Source organism: Acomys russatus, chromosome X, assembly GCF_903995435.1.
Source record: "Acomys russatus chromosome X, mAcoRus1.1, whole genome shotgun sequence".
In the NCBI taxonomy this organism is placed as follows: domain Eukaryota; kingdom Metazoa; phylum Chordata; class Mammalia; order Rodentia; family Muridae; genus Acomys; species Acomys russatus.
In genome coordinates, this window is record NC_067169.1 from 122,846,415 (window position 1) to 122,872,933 (window position 26,519).

Consider the following 26,519-nt stretch of genomic DNA (forward strand, 5'->3'; position numbering starts at 1 on the left):
AGAGCCAGAGCACGGCCCGCAGCTCATCACACCAGAACAAGCCATGGAGGGAAGTATCCCTTTCCAGCCCAGGGCATCCAGACAGCTGCTGAACTGTGCCTCCTGCCATCGCCCCCTGCTGGCCCCCCAGTAGAACTTGCTGGCATCCATTTTCTCTCAGATTCAAGACAATCAGGCAGCCTCTTCCTGGTGGTGTTCTGAGGGACAGAATCTTGAAGTCCTCAAACCATGCACAGTGCCTGTGCCATGATCCCAGCAAGGAGAGGTACAAGAGGCAGAGCACAGGACCCAGTGCAGGTCCCTCATGTCCTTCCTTGAGGTGACCCGCAACCCCATGCTCATCCCACACCCAGTTCAGCACCAAGGCATTGTTCTGTTTTTCTTTATTGGTTGAAAGGAAGAGGAACTGAAGGGCCACATACAACACGAGCAGGACCACCCACAGTCAGCAAAGCACAGGACAGCCATGCAATGCATGTGTGCGTGCAAGATGCAGGAAGGATGGCCCCCAAATCCACTTGTGAACACCTCCTCGGTTTCTATAGAGGGTGGCAGCACCATGGGGAGGGGACATACTGGGGAAGCCCCTACCCCAGTGCCATGCACCACACCCACAGTCTCAGACTTTCCAACAGAGGCCAGCCCAGCAGACAAGAGGCAGGAAGGAGACCGAAAGGGCCAGAGGGAAGGAAATCTGGGAGTCAGTCAACTTGGCCTTCTTTGGCATCCACCTGGGGTGAAGAAGAGGGGAAAGAAGCAGAGGAAAACAAGTTCAAGAGGTGCTCAGCCTTCCTGGGTCCTTCCCAACATCTTACTCAAGCTCTGGCTTTCCTTTCAGAGAGAGTGCAGGAGTCATCCCACTAGCATAAGGAAGATGCCTGCAGTACACCTTCTGCCCAGCTTCTCCTTTTCTGCCCCTAACCCTCTAGACCCCACTTAGTTCATTGCCACCCTCTAGGCTCCCTAAGAAGCCAGTTGCCAGAGAGTGCAGGGTCCACACACCTGGTTGTTACCATTTGGGGGACTGGCTAGTCCCAAGGCCTGGGTGGCTGTGCCGGGTCATACCCTGTCTGGAGGTCTCCTCACCCTCTGGGCTCTGCCCCAGCTTACGGATGTGACGCAAGAAAGATGTGGCATTGAATGCACGCTGTGGGAAGAGAGTGGGGTCAGGCCAAGCTGGGCCCAGCACCAAGACCAATTCTAAGACCGGCATCAAGACACCAATGGCCACACCCTGAAACAGGAGCATGCCAATCTCTTTCTCCGAGCTCACCTTCCAGTGAGTCCTGGCAAAATTCTTCTGGATCTGCTCACTGACAGAGCCCAGGATGTCCCTATCTAAAGCCGCATCCCCAGAGATCCTAGAGAAAGGTTGAGAGTCAGCACAGGTCTTGCTCCTGCCCCTGCCTCACCTGCCAGGCATCCCACTCACCAAAGATGCTGTAAGGCCTGTTGGCAGGTGAACCTCTTCTGGGGATCACGCTCCAGAAGGTGCCGAATGAAGTCTTTGGCTGGAGCAGAGGGAAAGGTCAGTCTGCCCTGTCCCCGGTGTCCTTTCTCACTCTCCAGGACAGGGCCAGCCTTGAACTCACCTGATTCTGAGATGTCATCCCAAAAGGGAGAGTCAAACTCGTAGCTGGCCCTCAGAATCTGGCTGAAGAGTTCAGGGTCGCTCTCGTCGTAGAACGGGGGGTACCCACACAGCCTGGCACCCACAGATGAATCACCCAGGTGTCCACCCCTCCCCAACCCAGCAGGGGCAGGCAGGTAGGAGTTGAGCCGTCGCAGCGGTCACTCACAGGATGTAGGAGATGACACCCAGGGCCCACACATCTACAGCCTTCCCGTAGGGTTTCTGCTCCAGGAGCTCTGGGGCTGGCGGCCAGAGGCAGACAGACAGACAGACATGTCTGCACAGGCACGCACATATGTCATGCCCTTGAGGGCCACCTGGTGTACCTATTCAGCCCCAAGAACAGACTGCCCCTGGCAGCAGTTGCCCCAGGTCAGAGAGCCTTGGCATCCCCAGGGTCACCAGCTCCCTCCCCACCACAGTGCGCCTTAGAGCACTTCCCTCTTACCCACATATCCTGGGGTCCCACAGGCTGTGCCTAGCATGTTGCCAGCTTGTATTTTGGACAGGCCAAAGTCAGAGACCATGATCTTGGAGTCCTCAAAGGGTGTGGCATAGAGGAGGTTCTCAGGCTGTGGACACATGGGGCCAGTAAAAGGGCCTCTGAGTTCCAGAACGGCTTGAGCATTGGGACAGGGTGGGCTGCAGCACCCTTAATTTCCCCAGACCCAGACTGAAGTGAATGCTGGGGGAAAATAACACTCAGAGTCAGAGATAGGTGGGATAGGGTGGAGGACACAGCCAGGCACCTTGAGGTCCCGGTGCACAATGCCCAGGCTATGAAGGTAGGAGACAGCACCAAGGACCTGCCCTACAAGGTGGCTGGCATCCTTCTCTGTGTAGGAGCCCCGCTCCATGATGCGATCAAACAGCTCACCACCTGTCACCCTGGAGGCGGAAGGAATGAGGCAGGAGGTCAACTGACCCAGGGACAGACTTGGGCATTAGACCCCTTCTGCCCAGCCCTCCCGCAGCCCTCCTCACAGCTCCATGGCCAAGTAGAGGTGGGAAGGGCTCTCATGAACGTCCTCCAGAGCCACAATGTTGGGGTGGCTGATCCTGAAACAGACAGAAAAGGCTCTTTGTGGACCACTGAAGCCTCTTCACCTGGGGGAGCTCTGTCCTGAGCCCTCCCTTTCTTCTCTTCCCTCACCTGGGCTCCCACTCCCTACCAACCCCTGCCCCCACTAGCCCAGGCCTTCCTAGAACACACGTCTGTAGGCCATTTATAAAGCACAGATGGATAAGGTGCCTCTAATGTTGCCATGGAGACATGCAGACTGAAAGGGAAAGAGCCGCCTAAGCCCCCACCCCCCCCCCCAGATTGGCAACCAGGCCTGATGAGTCCAGAGGACCTAGCCACAGGTCTTCCCAGCCCAAGGGGAAAGCTGGCGCACCTGCGCAGTACTGCGATCTCATTCTCCACCAGGGCCTCCTTGCCCCGGAGTGCTTTCTTGGGGATGCACTTGAGGGCCACAAGATGAGCAGAGCCCCTTTCCTGGGCCAGCATCACCTCGGAGAAGGCACCCCTGCCACAGAGCCATATGGTCGGAGGCAAGAAGGGAGGGGGGAGGTGGCAGTGAGAGGAGCAGGAAAAGCAGAAATGTAGATGCTCAGGCCATACCACCCACCCTAACACGCGCCCACAAGTGTGCACACACATCCCCACAGCATCTCATACACCTTTTCCGCACTGACACATTCACCGACATTCGCACACCACCTCCTACACAGACACCAACATACCTCACAATCCACCCCCTGTTCACACTCATACCACACACACTACTCACAAGCTCTCTCGCACCTTTGCTCACATGTGCAAGCATTCACTCCCACAGCCCGGCATGCACACTCACGAGCCCAGCTTCTCCCGGATCTCATAGACACTGCTGATGTCCTCCGTCTGTTTCTTGAGCAGCAGCATGTCTGGGGGGGAAGGGGGTTGGAGGGTGGGAGGTGGAGCGAGGCCCCCTTAGCACCGAGCAGCTCTCCTGCCCACCAAGTCAGATCATCCCCCAACTCAAGCTGGGGTCATTCACTCCCCAGCCCTATAGCCACTCCTTTCCTATAGCCAGGGCCACACTCCCAACTGAGGCAGGCCATTGCATGCAGGGCCTCCCACCCAGGTATGCTGCTGCCAGCCTGTGCTCCCGCACACCAGCATCCGGAGCACACGTAGTGTTGGCCACCAACACTATGACACCCCTTTCTGTTTCCACACATCAATCCAGTACCGCCGGCTATTTTCCAGAAGGCTCTCTACACTCCCATCCTGGCTCATCTAGGCCCATCTCCAACCATAAGAACCTTGCCCCTCCCCCACCAGACCTTCCGCCGTGGCACAGGCTCAAGCACACGCCACCTAAACCACCAACCCTCTCGAATGCACCTGCGACCCTGCTCACAGCCACCTGTCACGACCGCGGCCACCCACGCAGCCACGTAACCGCTGCCTGGCCCCTGGCGCCTCGGAGTGGGGGGACTCCTCAACCTAGGCCGCCTGCGTCCAGAGCTGCGTGGGCCGCGCTAGTGCGGGCAGGGGGCACGCCAGGCGTGACAGGTGTGTGCTGGGGGCGGGGAGGGGGGTGCTGCTGCGCTAAGGTGGCGCTTGGACTGGACCCTGTAAGCCCGGGCCCGCCCGCCCCGTTCGCCTGCCTGCCCCTAGCCCAGAGCGGCAGGCAGGTGGTGCGGACCTGCAGCCGCTGCCGCTGCTGCCACCGCCGCTGCCGCAACGTCTCCTAGCGCAGTAGCTGTAGAGGCGCCGAGCCCCCCGCCCGCGCCCCGCCAGCCCCGCCCCCTCCGCGCGCGCCACCGCCAGCCTCGGGCAGCCGAGCACGCGGTGGCTGTGGCCACAGCACTGCAGGGCGCCTTGTAAGGCAATTCCAGGGTTCTGGCCACCACTGTCTGGCTCCTTAGTACCCTTGCAGACTAGTGGGTGCTCGAGTGCCCTGGTAGCCCAGTGAGTGGCCCAGGGCCTTTGCACCACCGGTGACTTCGTGCAGAAATGTTGCCATACATGGGCCTGGCAGTCTGCCTTCCCTGCTCTGTTTTAATATGTTGTCCACAGATTATCAGGGCCATTTGCTATACAGTAGCCTCATTTCCTAGTCCCAAGCAGCCCACGAAACCCTGATGCCAGCACACCTGTCTCCACTAGCTGGCCCCCTCTGCTCCCACCCTTACCTCCTCGCCCTCCTCTCTGCACCACAGCATTCCCTTCACTGAGGTCATCTGGCTCCTAGAGGCACACATGCCACTCCCGGGCAGCCTAGACAGCTTTGCAGGGTCTGATGATTCTTTCCTACTTTGTCCAACTCTCTTCCCTTTTTCAGCCTCCTCTCCACCTGCCCCCTGGCCTTTGCGTGCGCTGACCATCTTCGTCCAGATGTCTACTCAGTTCAGCCCTCCCTCCATTAATTAGTCTGGCACACTGCCTCCTCAGACAGGCATCCTTTGCCTCTGCCTGCCAGTTTTCTAGGTCATGACTCTGTCCCCTCTTCAGGACACCTGCCACTGCAAATCACCTTGCCAGGTCTTCTTGTCCAAAGGAACAAACCCAGCCCAGGGGAAGCACGCAAGAAATACTGAGGTTCCATCTTCACACAACAATTAGAGGTTTCCTCCACACCATGCTCACCCAATCCTGCCCTATCACAGCTGCGTCCTTTCTGCAAGGATGGTCTATTGACTGTCATTGGAACACATCCAGACAAGTGTGTGTCACAAGGCCTCTGCCAAGTCACAGAGGCTGAAGGTATCTTGTTGACTCTAATGTTTTTAAGCTCCTGCCCCCTGACCTTTTCCAGTTGCCTCTTCTGGTTAACTGAGCCTAGATCCAACCCTGTCCACCTGCTCAGGTGTCATGAAAGGGAGGGGAGCTAAAGGGGCCCAACAGATCTCCATAGCCCCGAAAGTCATGAAAATCAAAGAAGTAAAATATTATCTTTCACAAATGTGTCACACACACTTGTTTCTGAGTAGCTGGAAACTGTTCACACTGAGCAAGATAAGAAGGCTGAAACTCCCGGTGAGCAGCAAATGCCAACCAGAGGCTTGGTTCCTGCTCAGGGACGTGCACAGTATCTGCACATGATATGATTTTGTGTCTTTGTGGGTTCCAATTTTTCTTTTTTTGTGTGGGGTGTGCTGGCTAGTTTTATGTCAACTTGACATGAGCTAGAGTTTTCTGAAAGGAAGGAACCTCCTTTGAGAAAATACCTCCATAAGATCCTGCTGTAGAGCATTTTCTTAATTAGTGACTGATGGAGGAAGGCCCAGTGCATTGTGGGTGGGGCCATCCCTGGGCTGGTGGTCCTGGGTTCCATAAGAAAGCAGGCTGAGCAAGCCATGGAGGGCAACTTTAAGTAAGCAGCACCCCTCCATGGCCTCTGCATCAGCTCCTGCCTCCAGGTTCCTGCCCTGTTTCCGTTCCTGTCCTGACCTTCAGTGATGAACAGTGCTGTGGAAATGTAAGCCACTTCCTCTTCAACTTACTTTGGTCATGGTGTTTTGTCGCAGCAATAATGACATTAACCAAGACATGGAGGTTTTGTTTATTTTTGAGACAGGGTGTCATGCATTTCAAGCTGGATTCAAACTCACTATACAGATGAAGATGACCTTGAACTTCTGATCCTCCAAAGTGCTAGTATTATAGCCCTGTATCACCAGGCCCCTTCTTATGCAGTGTTGGAGTGGGAACTCAGAACTTTATATGTGTTAAGCTAGAACTCTGCCAACTGAGTTTCATTCTCAGGCATCTTAAAGCAATTTGGATGTGCCCAGCCCCATGGGAAAAAGATCACATGCAGGTCCAGGTGGCCTGTAGTCCTGGCTATCTGAGGCCAAAGACGTGAATCACTTCAGCCCAGGATTTCAATGACAGCCAAAGCAATATACTGAGACCCCCTTCTACAGAAATGATATCACAAATTGGGTGTGATATTGTATTCCTGTAATCCCAACACTTGAGTAGTGGAGGCTAGAGTTCCATGGCAGCCTCGGCTAAATGACTCCCTATAAAAATGGCATCCTAGCCGGGCAGTGGTGGTGCATGCCTTTAAGCCCAGCACTCAGGGAGGCAGAGGCAGGTAGATCGCTGTGAGTTCGAAGCCAGCCTGGTCTACAAAGCGAGTCTGGGATAGTCAAGGCTATATAGACCCTGTCTCGGGAAAAAAAAGAAATACAATACATTTTTGTTTGTTTGTTTGTTTGTTTGCTTTGTTTTTCGAGACAGGGTCTCTCTGTGTTAGCCTTGGCTGTCCTGGACTCACTTTGTAGACCAGGCTGGCCTCGAACTCACAGCGATCCGCCTGCCTCTGCCTCCCGAGTGCTGGGATTACAGGCATGCGTGCGCCACCACGTCTGACTACAATACATTTTTAATATATTGACCCTGCCCCCAAATATTCTCAGATTTGCCCAATATTATCCAAAGTACCCCCACACTTGGGAGACAGAGGCAGGTGGATCTCTGTGAGTTCGAGGCCAACCTGGTCTACAGTGGGAGTTCCAGGACAGCCAGAGCTGTTATACAGAGAAATCCTGTCTTGAAAAACAAAAACAAAAAAAGAAAGAAAGAAAGAAAGAAAGAAAGAAAGAAAGAAAAACCCCAAAGTACACAGAACTTGAATAAGAAAATGAACAATCCAATTTGTTAAAACATGCCAAAGCTCTAAAGAAATGTAACAGGCAAGTGTGCACTTAAAAAGCTGTTTACCACCATATCTTATCATCCAATTGTAGGATGTTCTTAGACACATCTTAAAATGGACAAAACTCAGAACCCTGATAACAGCTAATGCTGACAGGGACAATGGGACAGTCATCACTGCTGGTGGGAATGAAAACTGTAACAGACGCTTTGGAAGGGTTGTTTTTTGCTTTTTGCCCCCCCCCCCCCCCCCGTCGTCAATTTTACCTTGTTTGGTGCTACTATACCTGGCTTGGCAATTTTGCTGTTATGATTTTTCAAGGCACGGTCTCTCTGTGTAGCCTTGGCTGTCCTGGACTCACTCTGTAGACCAGGCTGGCCTTGAACTCACAGAAATCCACCTGCCTCTGTCTTCAGAGTGCTGGGATTACAGGTGTGCGCCACCATGCCTGGCTTGTTTTGTTTTTCAAGACAGGGTTTCTCTGTGTAGCCGTGACTGCCCTGGAACTCTTTTTGTAGACCAGGCTGGCCTCGAACTCACATCCACCCGCCTTTGTCTCCTGAATCCTGAGATTAAAGGCGTGGGCCACCTCACAGAATTGAAAGCTTATGTCTACATAAAACCCAGCAGCTTTAGTCATAATTAGTGAAGACTGGAAGCAAGCAGGAAGATCAGGAGTCCAAGATAATTCTCAGGTACACAGCAAATCTGAGGCCAGCCTAGAATACTTGACACCTTGCACTCAACCACAAACAAACAAACAACATACTGCAAAGTGAAATGAGCCAGTGGGAACAAACCACCTACAATAGACTCCATTTATAGAACATGCCAAAAACGGAAAATCAAGGCATAAAATAAATCAGCAGTCATCAGGGAGTGAGGAGGAACAGTGTTTTACTAGGGGAAGCGCAGGGGATTTTGAGACCAGTAAAACTGTTGTGCACGGTAGAGGGCTGACATTCAGCAGGAGAGTCTGCACAGTATCTACAAGCCTGCTGATCTTCTAGGCGGTAGATGAGTCACACTACAGAGTGCAGACTGTGATAAAAGGATCTTAACTGTATCACACATGTGTATATATATGAAGTAGGGGAAAGGCTTGATTTAAGTCACTCTAGACAAGAGTAGGGTCTATAAGATTAAGTGCAGGCTGAGCACAGGGCACTGGGTTCCATCTCCAGCAATGCAAAGTATGGGAGAGGCTGGAGGGAAGAAAGGAAAGGGGGAGGAAGTGATATAATCATATTTTTTTTTTTACTTTTTTGTTGTTGTTGTTGTTGTTTTTTGTTTGGTTGGTTGGTTTTTGTTTTTCGAGACAAGATTTCTCTGTGTAGCCCTGGCCATCCTGGAGTCACTTTGTAGACCAGGCTGGTCTCGAACTCACAGAGATCCACGTGCCTCCCGAGTGCTGGGATTAAAGGCGTGCGCCACCATGCCCGGCACATTTTTTTATTTAAATAACTTATTCAGATTACATCCCAATTGTTATCCCCTCACTTGTATCTTTCCGTTCCCACCCTCCCTCCCTCTTCCTCCCTATTCCCCTCCCCTAGACCTCTGACAGAAGGGGACCTCCTCCCCCACCATATGACCACAGCCTATCAGGTCTCATCCTGGTAGCCTGCTTCCCCTTCCTCTGAGTGCTACCAGGCCTCCCCACCAAGGGGACGTGATCAAATAGGCACACCAGAGTTCATGTCAGAGGCAGTCCCTGCTCTCCACACAACTGTGGAGAATGAGCTGTCCATTGCTAGATCTGAATAGGAGATCTAGGTTTTCTTCATACATGGTCCTTGGTTGGTACAGCAGTTTGTGCAGGGCCCTCCAGGTCCAGATCCACCAACCCTGATGGTCCTCTTGTAGGGTTCCTGGACTCTCTGGGTTCTTCTATCTCCCCATTCTCCTATACCTCTCTCACCTGGAGTCCCAATAGCAGTTCCCAGCATCTGCCCCAACCCCCCCCCCCTGCTGAGTGAAGATGCTCAGAGGACATCCATATTGGACTAATATCCAGTTATAAGTGAGTATATACCATGCGTGTCTTTCTGGGTCTGGGTTAACTCACTCAGGATGATCATTTCTAGTTCCATCCATTTGCCTGCAAATTTCAGGATTTCCTTGTTTTTAATAGCCGAATAGTATTCCATAGTGTAAATATACCACAATTTCTGTATCCATTCTTCAACTGAGGGACATCTAGGTTGTTTCCAAATTATGGCTATTATGAATAAGGCTGCTATGAACATAGTTGAGCAAATGTCCTTGTCGTATGGTGGAGCAACTTTCGTATGTCCAGGAGTGGTATAGCTGGGTCTTGAGGTAGCACTATTCCCAAGTTTCTGAGAAAGCACCAGATAGATGTCTAAAGTGGTCGTACAAGTTTGCACTCCCACCAGCAACAAAGGAGTGTTCCTCTTTCTCCACATCCTTGCCAGCATGTGTTGTCACTTGAGTTTTTGATCTTAGCCATTCTGACGGGTATAAGATGGAATCTCAGAGTCATTTTGATTTGCATTTTTCTGATGACTAAGAACATTGAGCATTGATATAATCATATTTTAATTAAAATGAATTCTACACTCAAGAGGCATAGGCAGGAGGATCTCTGTGAGTTTGAGGCCAGCCTGGTCTACAGAGCAAGTCCAGGACAGCCGTGTCTCTGTTAAACAGAGAAATTGTCTCAAAAAAAAAACTTCTAAAAAATTAAAATAAATAGGCCGGGTGCCTGTAATCCCAACACTCAGGAGGTACAGGCAGGCGGATCACTGTGAGTTTGAGGCCGGCCTGGTCTACAAACTGAGTCCAAGGCAGGCAAGGCTACACAGAGAAACCCTGTCTCGGAAAAAAAAAAAAAAAGGTGTGTGTCACCATGCCCAGCAATCATCTGGCTTTCATCCACACATGGGAGAGAGAAAGTCAATTCTGAAAAAAAGTTCTCTGACCTCCACTTATTCAACATGGCATACACAGACACACAATAAATAAGTAAATATGTTCACCGGCTGTGGTGGCACAGGCCTTTAATCCTAGCACTCTGTGAGTTCGAGGCCAGCCTGGTCTACATAGTGAGTCCAGGACAGCCAGGGCTACACAGAGAAACCCTGTTTTGAAAAACAAACAAACAAAAAATAGTTAGTAAATATAATTAAGAATGTAACTAAGAACTGTAAATAAATAAATAAGGTGAAGAGTGAAATAGAGAAAGACATCCATAATTAACTTGTGGCCTCTGCATGCACATACGCATGTGTGCACACACGCGGACACACACACACACTTGTAAATACAGGCATGGTAGCACACACCTTTAATTCAGATATGCAGGAAACAGAGGCAGGTAGATCTTTAAGAGTTTGAGGCTAGCCTGGTCTACATAGTCTTTAGAAAATCCTAAAGGCAGATGAGGTGCAGTGGGACGGTGGGAGTTAAGAATGTAAGACAACTAGATCTTTATAGCGCGGTTAAACAATTACCTACCTGGTGGCCAAAGATGGAAGCCAGATTGTTAGCTCTTAGGGAAGCGAAGGGAAGAGGCTAGAATCATCCACATGGTAAAGAGACATTCATTTGAATTCCTATTTAGCTTTATGCAGACACCAATACCTGTCTATTTATAGTGGACAGAGTAGTTACTTTTGCCAGTCTCCTTGCTCTGTGTGCTGAGAAAGCCAGAAACACCAGTCCATAGCAATGAGCATTTTCAATGAATGACTTCTTGGAGAAATGGCTCATTCAAAATCCTCAGCAGGAACGACAGAAGCTAGGATGCAGCCAGAAAGCAAGACAATGCTCAAACAGGCATGTACACTCCCACACGTGAAGAAGGAGGTGTCAAGGGCGTACAGAGGTGGATTGGAAAAAGAAAATTGGTAGAGCGCATGCCTAGCATGAATGAACCCTACAGTGCCAAGAAGCAATTTTTTAGAAGGGCAGATGTTGTCTCATCACTACCTGCAACTCCAGTCCCAGGGTACTGGACACCCTCTTCTGGCCTCAGGCATGCAAGTAGTGCACAGACATACATGTAGGCAAAACACCCATACATATAAAAATAATAAAACTTAAAAGAGCCCCTGATATGTAACATTGATTGTCAACTTGACAGGATCTACAACTACTGCAAAACAACAACAACAACAACAACAACAACAAGCTTCTGGGCATGCTTAAGAGGGTTTATGTAGATTAACTTAATTGATGTTGGAAGACTCGCCCTAACTCTAAGCACCAATATTCCATTGGCTGGGATCCCAGACTAAAACAGAGGAAAAATAAAGGAAAAACAGAGAAAGCAAGCTGAGCCCCAGTGGCTCACTCCCCTCTGAATCTTGCCTGTGCGTGCCATGCGGCCAGCTGCCTCATGGTCCTGCTGCCATGGTTTCTCTGCCTCGATGGACCCTGAACCCAAAGAAACTCTTCCGTCTTGAAGTTGTATTTTGTCACAGCACCCAGAAAAGTCACTAGGACAGGGGGCCACAGAAGTCAATCGAAAGATCCTCCAAGGGTCACACACAGGAAATGTAAGCAACACATTAAGGAACTATTAAGTTATAAACAAAACCTACCCAGATCTAGCCAATGGTCAGAACATTCTCCACAGTTGAGTGGAGAGTGGGATATGACTTTCTCACGAACTCTTGTGCCTCACATTTGACCATGTCCCCTGGAGGGGGAGACCCGGTGGCACTCAGAAGAAGGACAACAGGCTACCAAGAAGAGACTTGATACCCTATGAGCATATACAGGGGGAGGAGGTCCTCCTCAGTCACAGTCATAGGGGAGGGGAATAAGGGGAAATGGGAGGGAGGGAAGAATGGGAGGATACAAGGGATGGGATAGCCATTGAGATGTAACAAGAATAAATTAGTAATAAAATTTTTTTTAAAGTTATAAACAAAAATACAAACTACAACACCTGCAGTCCTAGCACTTGGGAAGCAGAATAGAATCAATTCAAGTTTGAGACCAGCCTGGTCTACATGGCAAATTCCAGACTAAGACGGTGTTTCACAATAACAAATGAGAGCCAGAGGTGGTGGCTCTTTAATCTCAGTGCTGGGGAAACAGGGACAGGTCGATCTCTGTGAGTTAGAGGCCAGTCTGCTTTATATAGTGAGTTCCAGGACATCCAAGGCTACACAGTAAGACCCTGTCTCAAAACAGCAGCAACAACAACAGAAAATAAAAGTAACAAGAGAAAAAAAAGTATGAAGTAAATATTCTGTTTGGGTTTTTTGTTTTGTTTTGTTTTGTTTTGTTTTCGAGACAGGGTTTCTCTGTGTAGCCTTGGCTGTCCTGGACTCACTTTGTAGATCAGGCTAGCCTTGAACTCACAGCGATCCACCTGCCTCTGCCTCCCGAGTGCTGGGATTAAAGGCGTGCGCCACCACGCCCAGCTACTGTAATAAAGCCATTATTAATAAATAGATAGGGCTGGAGAGATGGCTCAGTGGTTAAGAGCCCTGGCTGCTCATCCAAAGGTCCTAATTTCAATTCCCAGCAACCACATGGTGGCTCACAACCATCTGTAATGGGATCTGGTGCCCTCTTCTGGCCTGCAGGTGCACATGCAGGCAGGTACTGTATAAATAAATTAATATTTTTAAAATATCAGACTGAGTGTGGTGGCACAGGCCTTTAATCCCAGCACTGGGGAGGCAAAGGCAGGTGGATCGGATTGCTGTGAGTTCAAGGCCAGCCTGGTCTATAAAGCGAGTCCAGGACCACCAAGGCTACACAGAGAGACCCTGTCTCAAAAAACAAAAAGCAAAACAAAACAACAAGAAAAAAATGCAAGGGTGAGCCATCCATGGTGGTGCATGCCTTTAATCTCAGCACTCAGGGAGGCAGAGACAGGTGGATCATTGTGAGTTCAAGGCCACCCTGGTCTACAAAAGCAAGTCCACGACAGCCAGGGATACACAGAGACACCCTGTCTCGAAAAACACAAACAAACAAAAAAGAATGCCACATTATCAATCACCTAGCTACTCCCATCTGTTCCAATCTGTGTTCCTGTCTGTTACAGTCTGTGCTAACTGTCCCTCAAAAGTCATGTATTAAAAGCTTGCTCTCAAGCCTATGATGCTCTGGGGAGAAATGGAACCCTTAAAAGGTAGGGCTTAGTGACAAGAAGTTAGGTCACTGGGATGTGTCTTTGAATAGGATATTGGGGACCTCTTCTTGTATCTTCCTGGACAAAATGGGTTGAGAGGTTTGCTCTGCCACCCTCCCTTGCCATGGTACTCTGCCTCACTATATGACAAAGACAGCAGCCTGGACTAAAAGGTCTCTAAGCCTGAATGTGGTGGCTCACAGTTATAATCTCAGGACTCAGGAGGTTCATGAAACAGGATCTATTCAAGTTCAAGGCCAGCTAGTATTCACCATGTCACCGCCACCCCTCCAAAAAATGAAAAAGAAGTCTTAATAACAAAATGTGGTCTAATCTAAAAAGGTCATGTCAAAATGTAAAACCTCAAACCTTTCAGATTGTTTGTGTGGAAGAGCACAACTAATAAACACAGCAGCCTGTGCTGGGGGAAGAACTTGTGCTGCTTCACCCCAGCTCCATGAACCTTGACTCCAGTGGTAAAGTATCTTTTTTTCCCTGCTTCAAATGTTTTCTCGGAGGCTTTACTGCCTCCTTGTGCTAACTTGGCCTAGTCCTGGAAGCTTCAAGCCTCCATACAATCTAACCTAGGCCTAGAATGTTTTCAGCTTCCGACACTTTCTGCTGAATAAGCTCTGGCTGGATGGTTCAACTCAGCTGTTCTGGCTCAAACTCCTCTCCAAGCTGTCTGATTCAATCTGGCTCCTCTCAGCTTCTGTCTGAATTGCTCTGCTTGGACTCAAACTAACTCAAGCTGCTCTAATCCTCTGGCTCCTTCTGTCCTCACCTGTGTCGAGCCTGTTCCCTCTCTCTGCAACCTGTCTCTGTACAACTGTCCTAGTAAAAATGCCTCCTCTTCCTTCCTCTTTCAATCATCTCTGTCTCTGTCTCTCTGTTTCTGTGTCTCTGTCTGTCTCTGTCTCTGTCTCTGCTCCCTTTTCAGTCACCTCTCCTTCCTCTCTGTTCTTGTGAGAGTTCGGCATATCTTATTCTTTTTTATTTTATTTTATACTTAGATGCATACATATACACATGTACCCACTTACACACCAGTACACATGAACATGCACAGATACCCATAACACATTTTTTAAGATTTATTTATTTATTATGTATACAGTGCTTGCCTGCATATACACCTGCAGGCCAGAAGAGGGCACCAGATCACATTGTAGATGGCTGTGAGCCACCCTGTGGTTGCTGGGAATTGAACTCAGGACCTTTGGAAGAGCAGGCAGCCCCCTGGCTCCCAAACCCAAGCCCCCACCCTCACATATCCTATTCTGTCAGGTCTTTCTCTGATTCACCACTTTGTCTGCTTGTAAATTAGACATCACGTTCAAACATTGGTGTTTCCTTCTACCAACTAACTTTACGTTCATTATTTGGGATTAAAGGTGTATACTAAGGGTGTGTCTGTGTTCCAGCCAGAGAAATGAAAGGTTTGTGCTACTGGCATGTTTGTATTCCAGCCAGAGTAGCCCTGTTGCTGGATTCAAACCTCTCTACACCCCAGCCCCATTTGTCCCCCTTGCCTGCTGGCTCAAGAGATGCCAATATAAAGTCCTACTAGGTATAAAGTCCTACTAGGTAGACCCCAGATTTCCCTTTGTGTCTGGCTCATTCTAATTCCAAAGCTCATCACACTGAACCTCCAGAAGAAGAAAGTGCACCACCCTGCCCTCAGCTGCCAAGCTCCTTACAGAATCACTGTAGAGGGTGCCAGCCTTCTCCCAGTCCGTGACCACCTCAGGCTTGGCAGGCACTGGGTCCAACCTTAGCCCTGCTTGCCAGCCTCCACCACCACCAAGGACCCTGTGGCAGTCCTCTCCCAATTTGCTGCCTGTACCTCAGCCTGCTCTCAGCTTCTACCCCAGCTCCTAGGGGCTCTTGGCACAGTTCAATGCCTTTTTAAGGGGAACATCGGGGCTCTGAATGACAGTGCTAGTCGGGAAAAGCCTGTGGCTATCAGCTGAGATCCTGGGGAGTTCACCATGCTCCTCCCTAGCAACTTGCACTCACTCATAAGCCCCAGCAGGAGCCTACCCAGGATTAGAAAGTCTAATGCCTTTGTTCCCCCTTAGTCCTTTGCACCTCCTAGGAACTGGACCTAGACACATGAACTGTCTCCATCAGTGCATGCACTTCCGCAGGCATCTGGGCTGAATCACAGACCACAGGCACAGAGGCTTCCAGCACACTGTCTGGTTTGCTCTCCTCTTTGAATTCTGGACCTCCCACACACAGCAGAGGCCATCTCCTCAAAGTGTCCCTTTGTTTCTCAGGCCACTATGTTCTTTCCCTCCCATTCCTGCTCCCTGGACAAAAAGGATCTTCAATTCTCACTCTGCTTTCACTTCCATAGTCTGATTTTCTAGTACTGGCCTACACCTCATTCAGATCACTGTTGCAAGGGCGCCTCTCCCTTTGCAGTTCTCACAGCCACACCCTGTCCTTCTACTGCAACGGGGGCCTCTCTGTCCATTCCTTGTGATCCTCCTTTCTCCCCCCCCCCATTTGGTTTTTTGAGACAGGGTTTCTCTGTGTAGCCTTGGCTGTCCTGGACTCTTTTTGTAGACCAGGCTGGCCTTCAACTCACAGCGATCCGCCTGCCTCTGCCTCCCGAGTACACTGCTTCTTTCCAGTCTTAAATGTGCCCTTTCTTTGATCCTTGGTGGCTCCAGCTCTTCCAAGATATGTGTGCTATGGCCTTTGTTTCTCCAGGCGGACTTTGGTACCAGGCTGGGAGCAAGGAGACTGTACCACAACACAGGCACACAGGCACACAGGCACGTTACACACACACACACACACACACACACACACACACACACACACCCTGAGCACAGCATGCAGCTCCTGCCAGCCTGGGTGGAGATGCTGCCCCTCCCTCCTCCCTCACCTATCAAGCTCAATCTGGCTCTGACTGGAACTGCTTTTCTTTCTAAAGCTGCCTGACGGCTGCAGGCTTAGCATGATGGGATGAGCCATCTGGGGACTTTGGTGTCTGATCAGATCAGAGACCTTGGGATTGAAATGAGCATGCCTCACCTTCCTAGTCCACCCCAGGCTAGTCTTGGCCTTGGAAAATCCCCAAGAAGCTGCTCAGCTGCTGATGGAGAGGCCTGGAGGTCCCTGAGGAGCAGAGCAGGCAGGTGCTCAGCTTGGGGGGGAGGGTCTGTACATCCACCAGGCACCAGGGGGCAGACTTACCCTACTTTTACCCCAGTATCCATAGGTCACACGCCCTAGCCACTCACACAACAGGCAAAAGATGGGCTGACCTGAGTTATCATGGAGTCCCCTTCCCTACCTTGGTGACAAATTCTAACTTTGATTCTCGACCAAGCAAGCTACCCTATGCCCACTCTGGAGACAAACAGAAATTGGTCACACCCAGAACTGACACCTTGATCCTCAGCCTCCAGGCTGTATCTTTGGGGAGGCCTAAATGTCTTGAGGAGACAGCTCAGTGCTTCCACAGAGTCCCTAGACTGAGAAATCCCATCTCCAGGCCCGCACACGGCCAGCCCTTCAGGAGGCGATCGAACTTACTTTGGAGCAGGGACCAAGAAACTTTGCACCTGGGTACCCACTCAAATCTCCCATGGTTCTAATTGGGAGTGGAGATGAAACGTAAGGACGGACCTTTTAGGAGACTCCAAGCTAGAAAGAGCGGCGAGAAGGATGAAGGCTGTTAGGGAGAAGGACTAAGGATGTCTGGAAGTCAGCCAGAGACTCCGTTTTCCTGTTGGATCAGAAAAACCTGAGGGGACTTTCACCTGACCCGGACCAAGTGATCCTGGAACGAATGGCGGCTCGGCCCACTAAAAAGGAGGTGCTGACCAGCGCCCTAGGTAGTAGCCATCCTGCTCCCTACAGGAGCGGCCTCTCCGGAGGAGGAGGAGGTAGGCGGAGTGACTGGGAGGGCGGGATGAAGGGAGGAGGGGGAGGGGGAACCAGCCGGGTCGTGGGGGTGGGGCGACAGTGACATCACCGGGAGTCGGTTCTTAAGCAGCAGCTGGTCGCGCCGGGAAAGAGAGGGACTGTTGGAGTGCGGTGGCGAGTCTTGGAGTCCGTCGCGGCCCGGAGAGCGGCTGTAGCCGCCGCCGCCGGGAAGGAGGGGCGAGGCGCGCCCGGGGCCACCGGAGCCGCTATAGTGCCGGCAGAGCCGCGGGCGAACAGGACAGCCGCTCGGGGCTGAGCTGGGCCGGGGGTGGGTGGGGGGTGCGGGCCGCAGGCCCCTTGCTCTGGCCGCTGCTTGTAGACAGTGGGCGTCCGATGCCACCCGTGCCGCGCTAGGGTGAGCCTCCGGCCGGGCAAGGAGTCGTCGCTGCAGCAGCCGCCGCCCGAGCCGCGGGCAGGAGTCTCCGGAGCCGCCGCCGCCCGGCCAGGCTCCGCCGCCGCCCGCGCGCTCCCGGGCCCCCGACACACATGAGATTCTTCAGGCTCACTTTCAAGTGCTTCGTGGACTGCTTCTGACTGCGCCGCCCCCGCCGTCCCGCACCCCGCCCGCCCGCCCGCCGCCCCGATCCCCCGGCCCGGCCGCCCCCGAGGCCCCCGGGCGGGCCCGCGCTTTCGGGGCCCTCTTTCCAGGTGCCACCGGAGCCCCTTGCCCGCCCACCACCCTCGAGGCGCCGCGACCCCCGGCCCGGCCTCGCGGCCCCAGGGGCCATGGCGAAGAAGAGCGCCGAGAACGGTATCTACAGCGTGTCTGGCGACGAAAAGAAGGGTCCTCTTATCGTGCCCGGGCCCGACGGCGCCCCAGCCAAGGGCGATGGCCCCGCGGGCCTGGGGGCGCCTGGCGGCCCCCTTGCCGTGCCGCCGCGAGAGACTTGGACACGCCAGATGGACTTCATCATGTCGTGCGTGGGCTTCGCCGTGGGCCTCGGTAACGTGTGGCGCTTCCCCTACCTGTGCTACAAGAACGGTGGAGGTGAGTTCGCCCGCCCCTGAGCACCCCGGCTTCTCATCAGTGGTCAGTTCCCACCCCCAGCCTACCACAGGCCCACCAGAGCAGTGGGGCAAAGTCCAGAGGTTGGGGAGGCCCGCCCATAGCGCGTGGGGGACATGGTGCCCCCTCACCAACCAAGCTGTTCGGTGACCCAGCACAGCGGCCTCCACCCCCCTCACCGGTCATGTGCCTGGCAGGGTGGGGGGGGGGAGGCAATCAAGGAGTCCTTCCTGATGAAACTGAGGGGCTGCCTCCCAGACTTCCAGCCCAGACTGGGAGTGATTGGCCACTGAGGTGGGAAGAGAAGGCCTGCCCCCAGTGGAGGGGGCTCCAGGAGGTGAGGAGCCCTGGCTACCCCCATGGGTCAGGCACACAAGTAACACATTGTGTACCCCCCCCACATGTGCACACAGGAACACACACACACACACACACACATACACACACACACACACAATGGGCCACTCTGTCCCTCCCCCACTCTCTCCATTCCCCTCCCTCTTCTCCCCTCTCTCCTCTCCCCTCCCCTCTGGCCCAGGCTTGGAACACTGGGTGCTTGAGCCAGCCTTGGGAAGTCTGCGGCCTGGCCTGCCTGGCGCCGCCACCAGACACGCTGCATGCACATCTCATGCCCAGTTGCCGAAGCCCAGCTTAGCAACAGTAGTGGGTACTAGTCTGTCCTGGGACTGCAAAGCAGCACTGGATTGCTGGAGAGCTGAAGAGGCTGGGTGATAGGTGGGAAACTGAGTCCCACCCAGAGGGGAGGCCTCTGCTCAAGGTCACACACACAGGAAAGATGCTGGGAGCAGGAGCCCAGCAAACTGCAATTAACTCTGTCACTGAGTAGCTGAGAGGCCTGATGAGGGTAAGTGGGGGTCCTAGAGAGCAGTAAGGGGGAGTAGGTCAGAGATGGAGCTACTCAGTTCCCCCTTCCTTTGCACCACCCCATGTAATTACTGGAATCCTGCCTCAACCCCTTTCCTTGACTTGTCTCCCTTTGTCCTACGCCAAATACACCCCATAAGCAGAGAAGTGCCACCGGCCCAGCTTCCTCCTGGGACCCTCATGATTACAAAGTAGAGGGTAGTTGGACTCACTCACTGTCTTTGGACAAGCCCCAAAGCCTGAGCACCCAGCCTAGCACACATGAACACACCCTAGCCATTCCTTCCTGTTCTGATGCCTGCCAAAAGGAACTGTGACATAAGAGATGGCCTGCATGCACAAGCCTGTGTGGTTTTGATGCCTCTTAGGTCACCCTGGTGTCCACAGGTTCAGCTGTGTCTGAGCCAAGGGTTCCCTGGGGTACAGGGGACACTGGTTAAGCACTGCTGTTTGCCTCTTCTCAACAGACCTAGAGCTCATCTCTTGGGATTGTTCACCTTGAGCCTCTGAGTCAGTGGCCACCCCTGCACTGATTCACTCACTGGGAAGTCATGGGACTGGGGTGCAGGCTGGAGCTGGGGCTCTGCCTGGACCTCCTAGGACTTCCGGACAGCTTGGCGGATGGGTTTGGGTTAAGCCTCTCCTGCTCCAGGGGGTCATTGGGAGGCACCCTGAGCCCACTCCAGGCTTCCGCCCCCAGGTGTGTTCCTTATCCCCTATGTCCTGATTGCCCTGGTTGGAGGAATCCCCATTTTCTTCCTGGAAATCTCACTGGGCCAGTTCATGAAGGCCGGCAGCATCAATGTCTGGAACATCTGTCCCCTATTCAAAGGTGAGCCACCCTGGGCCAAACTCTGTTCTCCTCTTTCTACTTATTGGATGAGAGGGCTGGGGAGCAGAGTATGGCTGTGACTCACTTCAAGATATCTTATCTTGTCCTGAGCACTGAACTTGGATAATGCCCTCTTGAGCCTACGAGAAAATCTGCAGGACACAAGATGACAGTTAACTTGAAGAGTCAGGAACTAGGGTAGGGTGGCAGGCTTGTGTAAAGGGGAAAGGATGGAGTAGAGACAGCCAGGCTTAGGGACAGGACCTGTTGGACACACTTGACTCACTGCAGAGGTCCTACTACTGTCCTTGAAATTGGGTACACAGGAGTGAAACAATTTGCCAAGGTTGTCCACTGAAGGAGCGAGTACTTCTCGTATGCCCTCAGGTTGCTGGGAAGCTCTCCTAGGTGCTGCGGAGTAGAGGCTACGGGGTGACATGGGGTGGGGGCTTGCCTTTGTGACTGCACGATGGCAGTGAGTGGGACCTGGGAAGGGGCAAGCATTTGAAGCTGGACCATCAACAGGATGTAGTAGCCACATAAGGGAGGAGAGGACAATTGGCTTTAGCTCTGGCCAGGGTGGAGGAGCTGGAGCAGAGAGTCCCGGAGGAACGGCAAGTGTTTCGTGGGAGACAGACAGGAAAGGCAGGCTAGAGCTAGGCTTAGAAGCCTCTGGCAGGATGGAGAGAGAGAGAAGATACAGGGAGAGACGAGCCATACATGGAACAAGCTGTCAGGAGCCGAGCAGGAGTCAGTGCCAGGTCTGGAAGGGGAGATAATGGGGGAGGTAGGAAATGGCCACAAAGGAGCCCAGAAGAAAAAGACGTTTGTCCCTCGTCCTCAGGTCTGGGCTATGCATCCATGGTGATTGTCTTCTATTGTAACACGTACTACATCATGGTGCTGGCCTGGGGCTTCTATTACCTGGTCAAGTCCTTCACCACCACTTTGCCCTGGGCCACGTGTGGCCATACCTGGAACACTCCTGACTGTGTGGAGATCTTTCGCCATGAAGACTGTGCCAATGCCAGCCTAGCCAACCTCACATGTGACCAGCTTGCTGACCGTCGGTCCCCTGTCATCGAGTTCTGGGAGTGAGTCAGGTGCCTCTGGGCCAAGCCCATCCTATCTCATCCCTTGGGATCTCCATATGTGGTCAAGTCCTGAGTGCACATGCCCAAGGATGCAAAAACAAGCATTCCTGGGCTATGTCTGTCCCCATCCTCCAAGAGTGCCTACCCCAATCCTGGGGCTTGAATAGACATTGCTCCTGCAGCAACATGACATTTGCCATTCTCCTGTCATGTTGACCTCATTATGGAACTGAAAGTGCATATTTGTCAAAGGTTGGGGTGAAGGCCATGACCTGGGGTAGTCCTCCAGATACCTGATGGTGGGGCCTGGACCACGCCTGAGATGAGGGAGGACCTGGCAACTCCAAAGCAAATCTCAGTCACTGTGCTGTCTACTGACATGACCCTCAGGTGCCTTCCTTTCTTCTCTACCCTAGGAACAAAGTCTTGAGGCTCTCTGCAGGGCTGGAGGTGCCAGGGGCCCTCAACTGGGAGGTGACCCTGTGCCTGCTGGCCTGCTGGGTGCTGGTCTACTTCTGTGTGTGGAAGGGGGTCAAGTCAACAGGAAAGGTATAGCTGGGAGCTGGCTGGGTGGGGCAGCATTGATTGCGTGGGAGGTGTGCATGTCTGCAAGGGACACAATGACAATCTTCGCATCCAGGGACAGTAACCTTCAGCCCTGAGAGTGAAAGGTGCAGGCAGTAGCTCCTCTTCCCTGTGTTCACCACCCCGTCTTGGCCCTTTCCACTTCTCTCTCTCCCACTGCTTCTCCCTCTGTTTCTCCCTACTCCTTCCTAGATGCCTAAGTCGGTTTTGTAACTCTTGGTGGACCTGATCTATGGGGCTCTCCTCAGCTCTGTGATCCTCAGCCCCCCAGGAAGACTCCATATACCCCCTCCTCAGAGGTTCCCTCTCAGATTACAGAGATAGATGAACCAATACACTAAAGCTGCTAAGCTGTGGGACACGGTCAGGTCCCTGGAGGGCCAAACTCCAGTGCATCACGATTCATTCACAGCAGGGTCCTCAAGTGCTGGCTGGCTCCTTCCCTCTCCTTTCTCTTTAGCACTAATAGCAAGCTGCAAACCCAACCCGGCCTTTCTTTCTCTTGCCCAGCTAGATAGAATCCTTAGCTGCTAAGGAGCCCACCAAGGATGACCTGGAGCTTGGGACCACAGGGCTCTGAGGAATATGTGCTTATTTTAATCCTCTGTAACAGTGCCACAGATTCTTCTTGCCCATACTCTTCAGACATACCTTCCTGCCCCCGTATAGGGATGCCCCCACATGGACATACCCAGAAGATGCCCCTCAGGAGACTTCACATTGCCTCACTCCCCATGACCTGATTTCCTTCATTAGACACTAGACACACCTAGGGACCCTCACTTTGGAATGCCATGGCCCTGTTTCTCCCCTCCTTCTACAGCTAACTAGTGCCTGCTGTGAGGCTGCCCGGGCCCCCACCTAGCCCCTCGCTTCCCTGGGGGTAGTCCCTCACTCAGGAATAGAATGAGTGCTCCTGGCTTTCCTAACAAATTCTGAACATGACTACAATTTGGGGAGACTGTGGCCCATGTTATCAGCTCACAGTAGCACTGGGAGCCAGTCCCTAAGCTTAGGCAGGAGGCCTCTTAAGGGGGAGCAGGGATCCAGAACCTCTCTGAGCACCCTGGCCCCCCAGATCGTGTACTTCACTGCTACATTCCCCTACGTGGTCCTCGTTGTGCTGCTGGTGCGAGGGGTGCTGCTGCCTGGAGCCCTGGACGGCATCATCTACTATCTCAAGCCTGACTGGTCAAAGCTGGGGTCCCCTCAGGTGAGGAAAGGTAGATTTAGGCAACAAGATTGGGAGACTCAGCCTGTTGAGCAGGGTCCCTTGTGACTCTTTTCTTGGCTCACCCCTTCCAGGTATGGATAGATGCCGGGACCCAGATTTTCTTCTCTTACGCCATCGGCCTGGGGGCCCTCACCGCCTTAGGCAGCTACAATCGCTTCAACAACAACTGCTACAAGTAGGCACCCGCCCCTGCCCTGCCTGCCCCTGCCCTGCCTGGTCCTGCCTTGCCCTTCCCTGGAGCAGTGGAGCTGCTTAAACCCAAAATATCCTGCCCCTCCACCCCCAGGGATGCTATCATCCTGGCACTCATCAACAGCGGGACCAGCTTCTTTGCTGGCTTCGTGGTCTTCTCCATCCTGGGCTTCATGGCCACAGAGCAGGGTGTGCACATCTCCAAGGTGGCAGAATCAGGTGAGCTGCCTGACCTCAACCCTCCTCCAGAGCAGCAGAACTGCCCTGATGTAGGGCACACATAAAAACATTCTGAAACATGACAGACGGGTTCAGCTAGCTGTTTAGATGCTTCTATGCAACTGAGACAAGCCCCTGCCACCCACCCCTAGGGCTGCAGGATGTGTCCTCATGGTTGTCGAGTGCCACAGATAGAAAAGGAGATATTCCTTTGGCCCCTGCTGTGTCACCTTGGGGGAACCAGCAACTGCTGTGGCTGCTGGAGCCCAGGGCAAGTAGTGTGAATCAGGAGCCCCGCTAATACGGGCTGGGGCCGCCAAGGACCACAGCCTTCCAGAACCCCGGTGTGAGATGTCTGTAGGACTTCAATAGGCCTAGACATGCTGAGGCACAAATAGTCCCCAGATTTTTATTATTTTATTGTCTGGGAGATGTGTGACCTTGAGCATCAGGGTACTCAGGATGGTGCTGAGGACCAGTCTCACCCTGTATCTTTGCACGCAGGGCCCGGCCTAGCCTTCATTGCCTATCCACGGGCTGTCACACTGATGCCTGTGGCCCCACTCTGGGCTGCCTTGTTCTTCTTCATGCTGCTGCTGCTCGGTCTGGACAGCCAGGTTTGCAGGAGCTCTAGGGCAAGAATGGGGTAGGGGCTGGTAGTTGGGGGACTTAGCACATTGGGCAAGAGATGCATGGGAACATGGGGGACCTGGGCCTGAGCTGCCCTGGACACAGTTTGTAGGTGTGGAGGGCTTCATCACCGGGCTCCTGGATCTCCTCCCGGCCTCCTACTACTTCCGTTTCCAAAGGGAGATCTCCGTGGCCCTCTGCTGTGTCCTCTGCTTTGTCATCGATCTCTCCATGGTGACCGATGTGAGTGGGGTTGAGGTGGGCTACTGTCAGTCTCCAGCCATGGCATATCATCTTCCCTGACTTGACTCTGTTCCTCAGGGCGGGATGTACGTCTTCCAGCTGTTTGACTACTACTCAGCTAGTGGCACTACCCTGCTTTGGCAAGCCTTTTGGGAGTGTGTGGTGGTGGCTTGGGTTTACGGTACGTCAAGATGAAGGGCTGGGCTAGAATTTGTACAGTGGAATGGAGGTGAGTGGTTTCCAATTCTAGCCTTCCTGTCCACCTCACCCTGATCCAGGAGCTGACCGCTTCATGGATGACATTGCCTGTATGATTGGGTACCGACCTTGCCCCTGGATGAAATGGTGCTGGTCCTTCTTCACCCCACTGGTCTGCATGGTAAGGCTGAGGAAGCTGGGCAAGTGGTGTGCTGTGGTGTAGTGAGGAAGCAATGACTGCAGAAATCTGTGTCAACAGGGCATCTTCATCTTCAATGTTGTGTACTACGAACCGCTGGTCTACAATAACACCTACGTGTACCCATGGTGGGGTGAAGCCATGGGCTGGGCCTTTGCACTCTCTTCCATGCTGTGTGTGCCCCTCCACCTCCTGGTCTGCCTCCTCAGGGCAAAAGGAACCGTGGCAGAGGTAAGGTCAACTCTTCCCTCGAAGGAGCAAGCCATCACCTCAGGTTGTAGGGGGCGGTAGATAGATGGAAGGAAGGTGAAGCTAACCTAGTATGCCGCCCCCCAGTGTGGCAGCCGGGGAAGCGGGAGACCCACCTCGCAGCACACCCCTGGCACCACACAAGGAATACTCACCCCACCACCACTTCCCACTGCCGGGAACAGGGTCCGAAAGGGTGCCCTAAGGGAAGCAGAGCCTGCCTCGGTGGCAGACAGTAGGAGCTAGAGAGACACAGAAGCACTTGCCATGGGGTAGAGCACATGACCCAATGGGAGGTTCAGCACGCCCTCCTCTCCTAACAGCGCTGGCAGCACCTGACCCAGCCCATCTGGGGCCTCCACCACTTGGAGTACAGAGCTCAGGATGCAGATGTCAGGGGCCTGACCACCCTGACGCCGGTGTCCGAGAGCAGCAAGGTCGTCGTGGTGGAGAGTGTCATGTGACAGGCACCCTCGGCTCATATCACCAGCTCATCCTTTGGTAGCCATAGCAGCCCCTGCTTTAGCCCCCACCCATCCCTCCAGGGGGGCTTGCCTTTCCTTGACAGTTTGGGGGTCTGCCTGGGGGGAGGGGGAGAAGCACCACGAGTGCTAACAAAAATAACTTTTTCCATTTTTAATAAAACACCAAAAATATCACAACCCACCAAAAATAGATGCCTCTCCTCCCCACCCCACAACCACGCTGGTACTTGCATTGCTTCCAAGCCCCACCTCCTGTCCTTCCTCCCGGTGCCCAGGACCCATCTCCTAGCCTTGCCAAGCCCACCTGCCTGCCTCCCAAACTCTGCTCTGTAACACACCTTCACCTTAGAAACAGTGGCAGCTTGGGAAATCAGGAGAGGAGGGAAAGAATATGGTGGGACAGGAGGGGAGACAAGAGGAGGACAGTGGAACCAAGGCAAATGTTTCCGTGGGATTAGACCCCTCTTCTCACCCCTATTCTAGAAGCTAGAGAGCCAGTCAGCAATGGAACCTTGTGTTCCTGCGCCAATTGCCACCAATGTTAATTGTATGAGCTTGGGTCTGAGTGCCTCTCTGTCTCTGTCTGTCTGTCTGTCTGTCTGTCTGTCTGTCTCTCTCTCTCTCTCTCTCCCTCTCTCTCTCGTGTGTGTGTGTGTGTGTGTGTGTGTGTGTGTGTGTGTGTGTGTGTGTGTGTAGCCGACATGTAGATCTCTTAGCGAAGGTGAAATACCAGAAGTAAACAGCCTCTGGGCAAAGGAGGCTTGTATTTTGCACATTTTATAAGAAAAAAGAAAACCTGAGAGTGAGACTTCTGCTTGTATATTTCTAAAAAGCCCCCATCCATCCATCCCCACCTTACCATTCCTTTCCTTAGCATCCCCACCTTTCTTCTCTGACCTTAGCCAAGGAGTGTGAATTTATAGACTTAATTTTCATAGGCAAAACAAAAGCTTCAGGCTGTTGAGTATGTGAGTCTGTTGTATGGATGTTCCATGTACTCTCCAGCCAGACTGGAGTAGGAAAGTGGGGGCCTTGAGAGTATCCCACGCTGTCCCTTTGCCTCTAAGTCTGTGGGGTGGAAAGCTATGTTATAGCATTGTCCCAGGATCTGGGTC

At 52.7% G+C, this 26,519-nt stretch overlaps 2 protein-coding genes and 1 long non-coding RNA gene across 6 annotated transcripts; 1 reads left to right on the forward strand and 2 right to left on the reverse strand.

The window, feature by feature from the left end:
• Positions 1-375: 375 nt before the first annotated feature.
• Positions 376-4,411, reverse strand: Pnck (pregnancy up-regulated nonubiquitous CaM kinase). 4 transcript variants are annotated; one of them, XM_051141257.1, is made up of 12 exons: positions 4,330-4,411; positions 3,493-3,562; positions 3,031-3,162; positions 2,618-2,692; positions 2,383-2,521; positions 2,082-2,205; positions 1,800-1,875; positions 1,593-1,705; positions 1,433-1,511; positions 1,274-1,361; positions 1,003-1,147; positions 376-731 (listed from the first exon to the last, which is right to left on the reverse strand). In XM_051141257.1, the coding sequence occupies exons 2-11, from the start codon at positions 3,558-3,560 to the stop codon at positions 1,010-1,012; spliced, it is 1,032 nt and encodes a 343-aa protein (XP_050997214.1). In that variant the 5' UTR covers positions 3,561-3,562; positions 4,330-4,411; the 3' UTR covers positions 376-731; positions 1,003-1,009. The 4 variants fall into 4 exon arrangements, with proteins under 4 accessions (XP_050997214.1, XP_050997216.1, XP_050997215.1 ...); XM_051141259.1 differs by lacking the exon at positions 4,330-4,411 and adding an exon at positions 4,048-4,233; XM_051141258.1 differs by lacking the exon at positions 4,330-4,411 and adding an exon at positions 4,026-4,233.
• A 3,312-nt stretch (positions 4,412-7,723) lies between these two features.
• On the reverse strand, positions 7,724-16,911 carry LOC127184781 (uncharacterized). Its single transcript, XR_007830169.1, has 3 exons — positions 16,457-16,911; positions 9,326-9,632; positions 7,724-7,856 (listed from the first exon to the last, which is right to left on the reverse strand). It is a non-coding gene; the product is annotated as an uncharacterized LOC127184781 (long non-coding RNA).
• Positions 16,912-17,958: 1,047 nt separating this feature from the next.
• Positions 17,959-26,011, forward strand: Slc6a8 (solute carrier family 6 member 8). The gene is made up of 13 exons (XM_051141164.1): positions 17,959-18,341; positions 19,945-20,076; positions 20,921-21,170; positions 21,587-21,719; positions 22,834-22,968; positions 23,061-23,164; positions 23,276-23,400; positions 23,905-24,017; positions 24,136-24,273; positions 24,352-24,454; positions 24,552-24,652; positions 24,731-24,901; positions 25,243-26,011. Exons 1-13 carry the CDS (start codon positions 18,080-18,082, stop codon positions 25,381-25,383), a joined length of 1,908 nt encoding a protein of 635 aa, XP_050997121.1. The 5' UTR covers positions 17,959-18,079; the 3' UTR covers positions 25,384-26,011.
• The last annotated feature ends 508 nt before the right edge of the window (positions 26,012-26,519 follow it).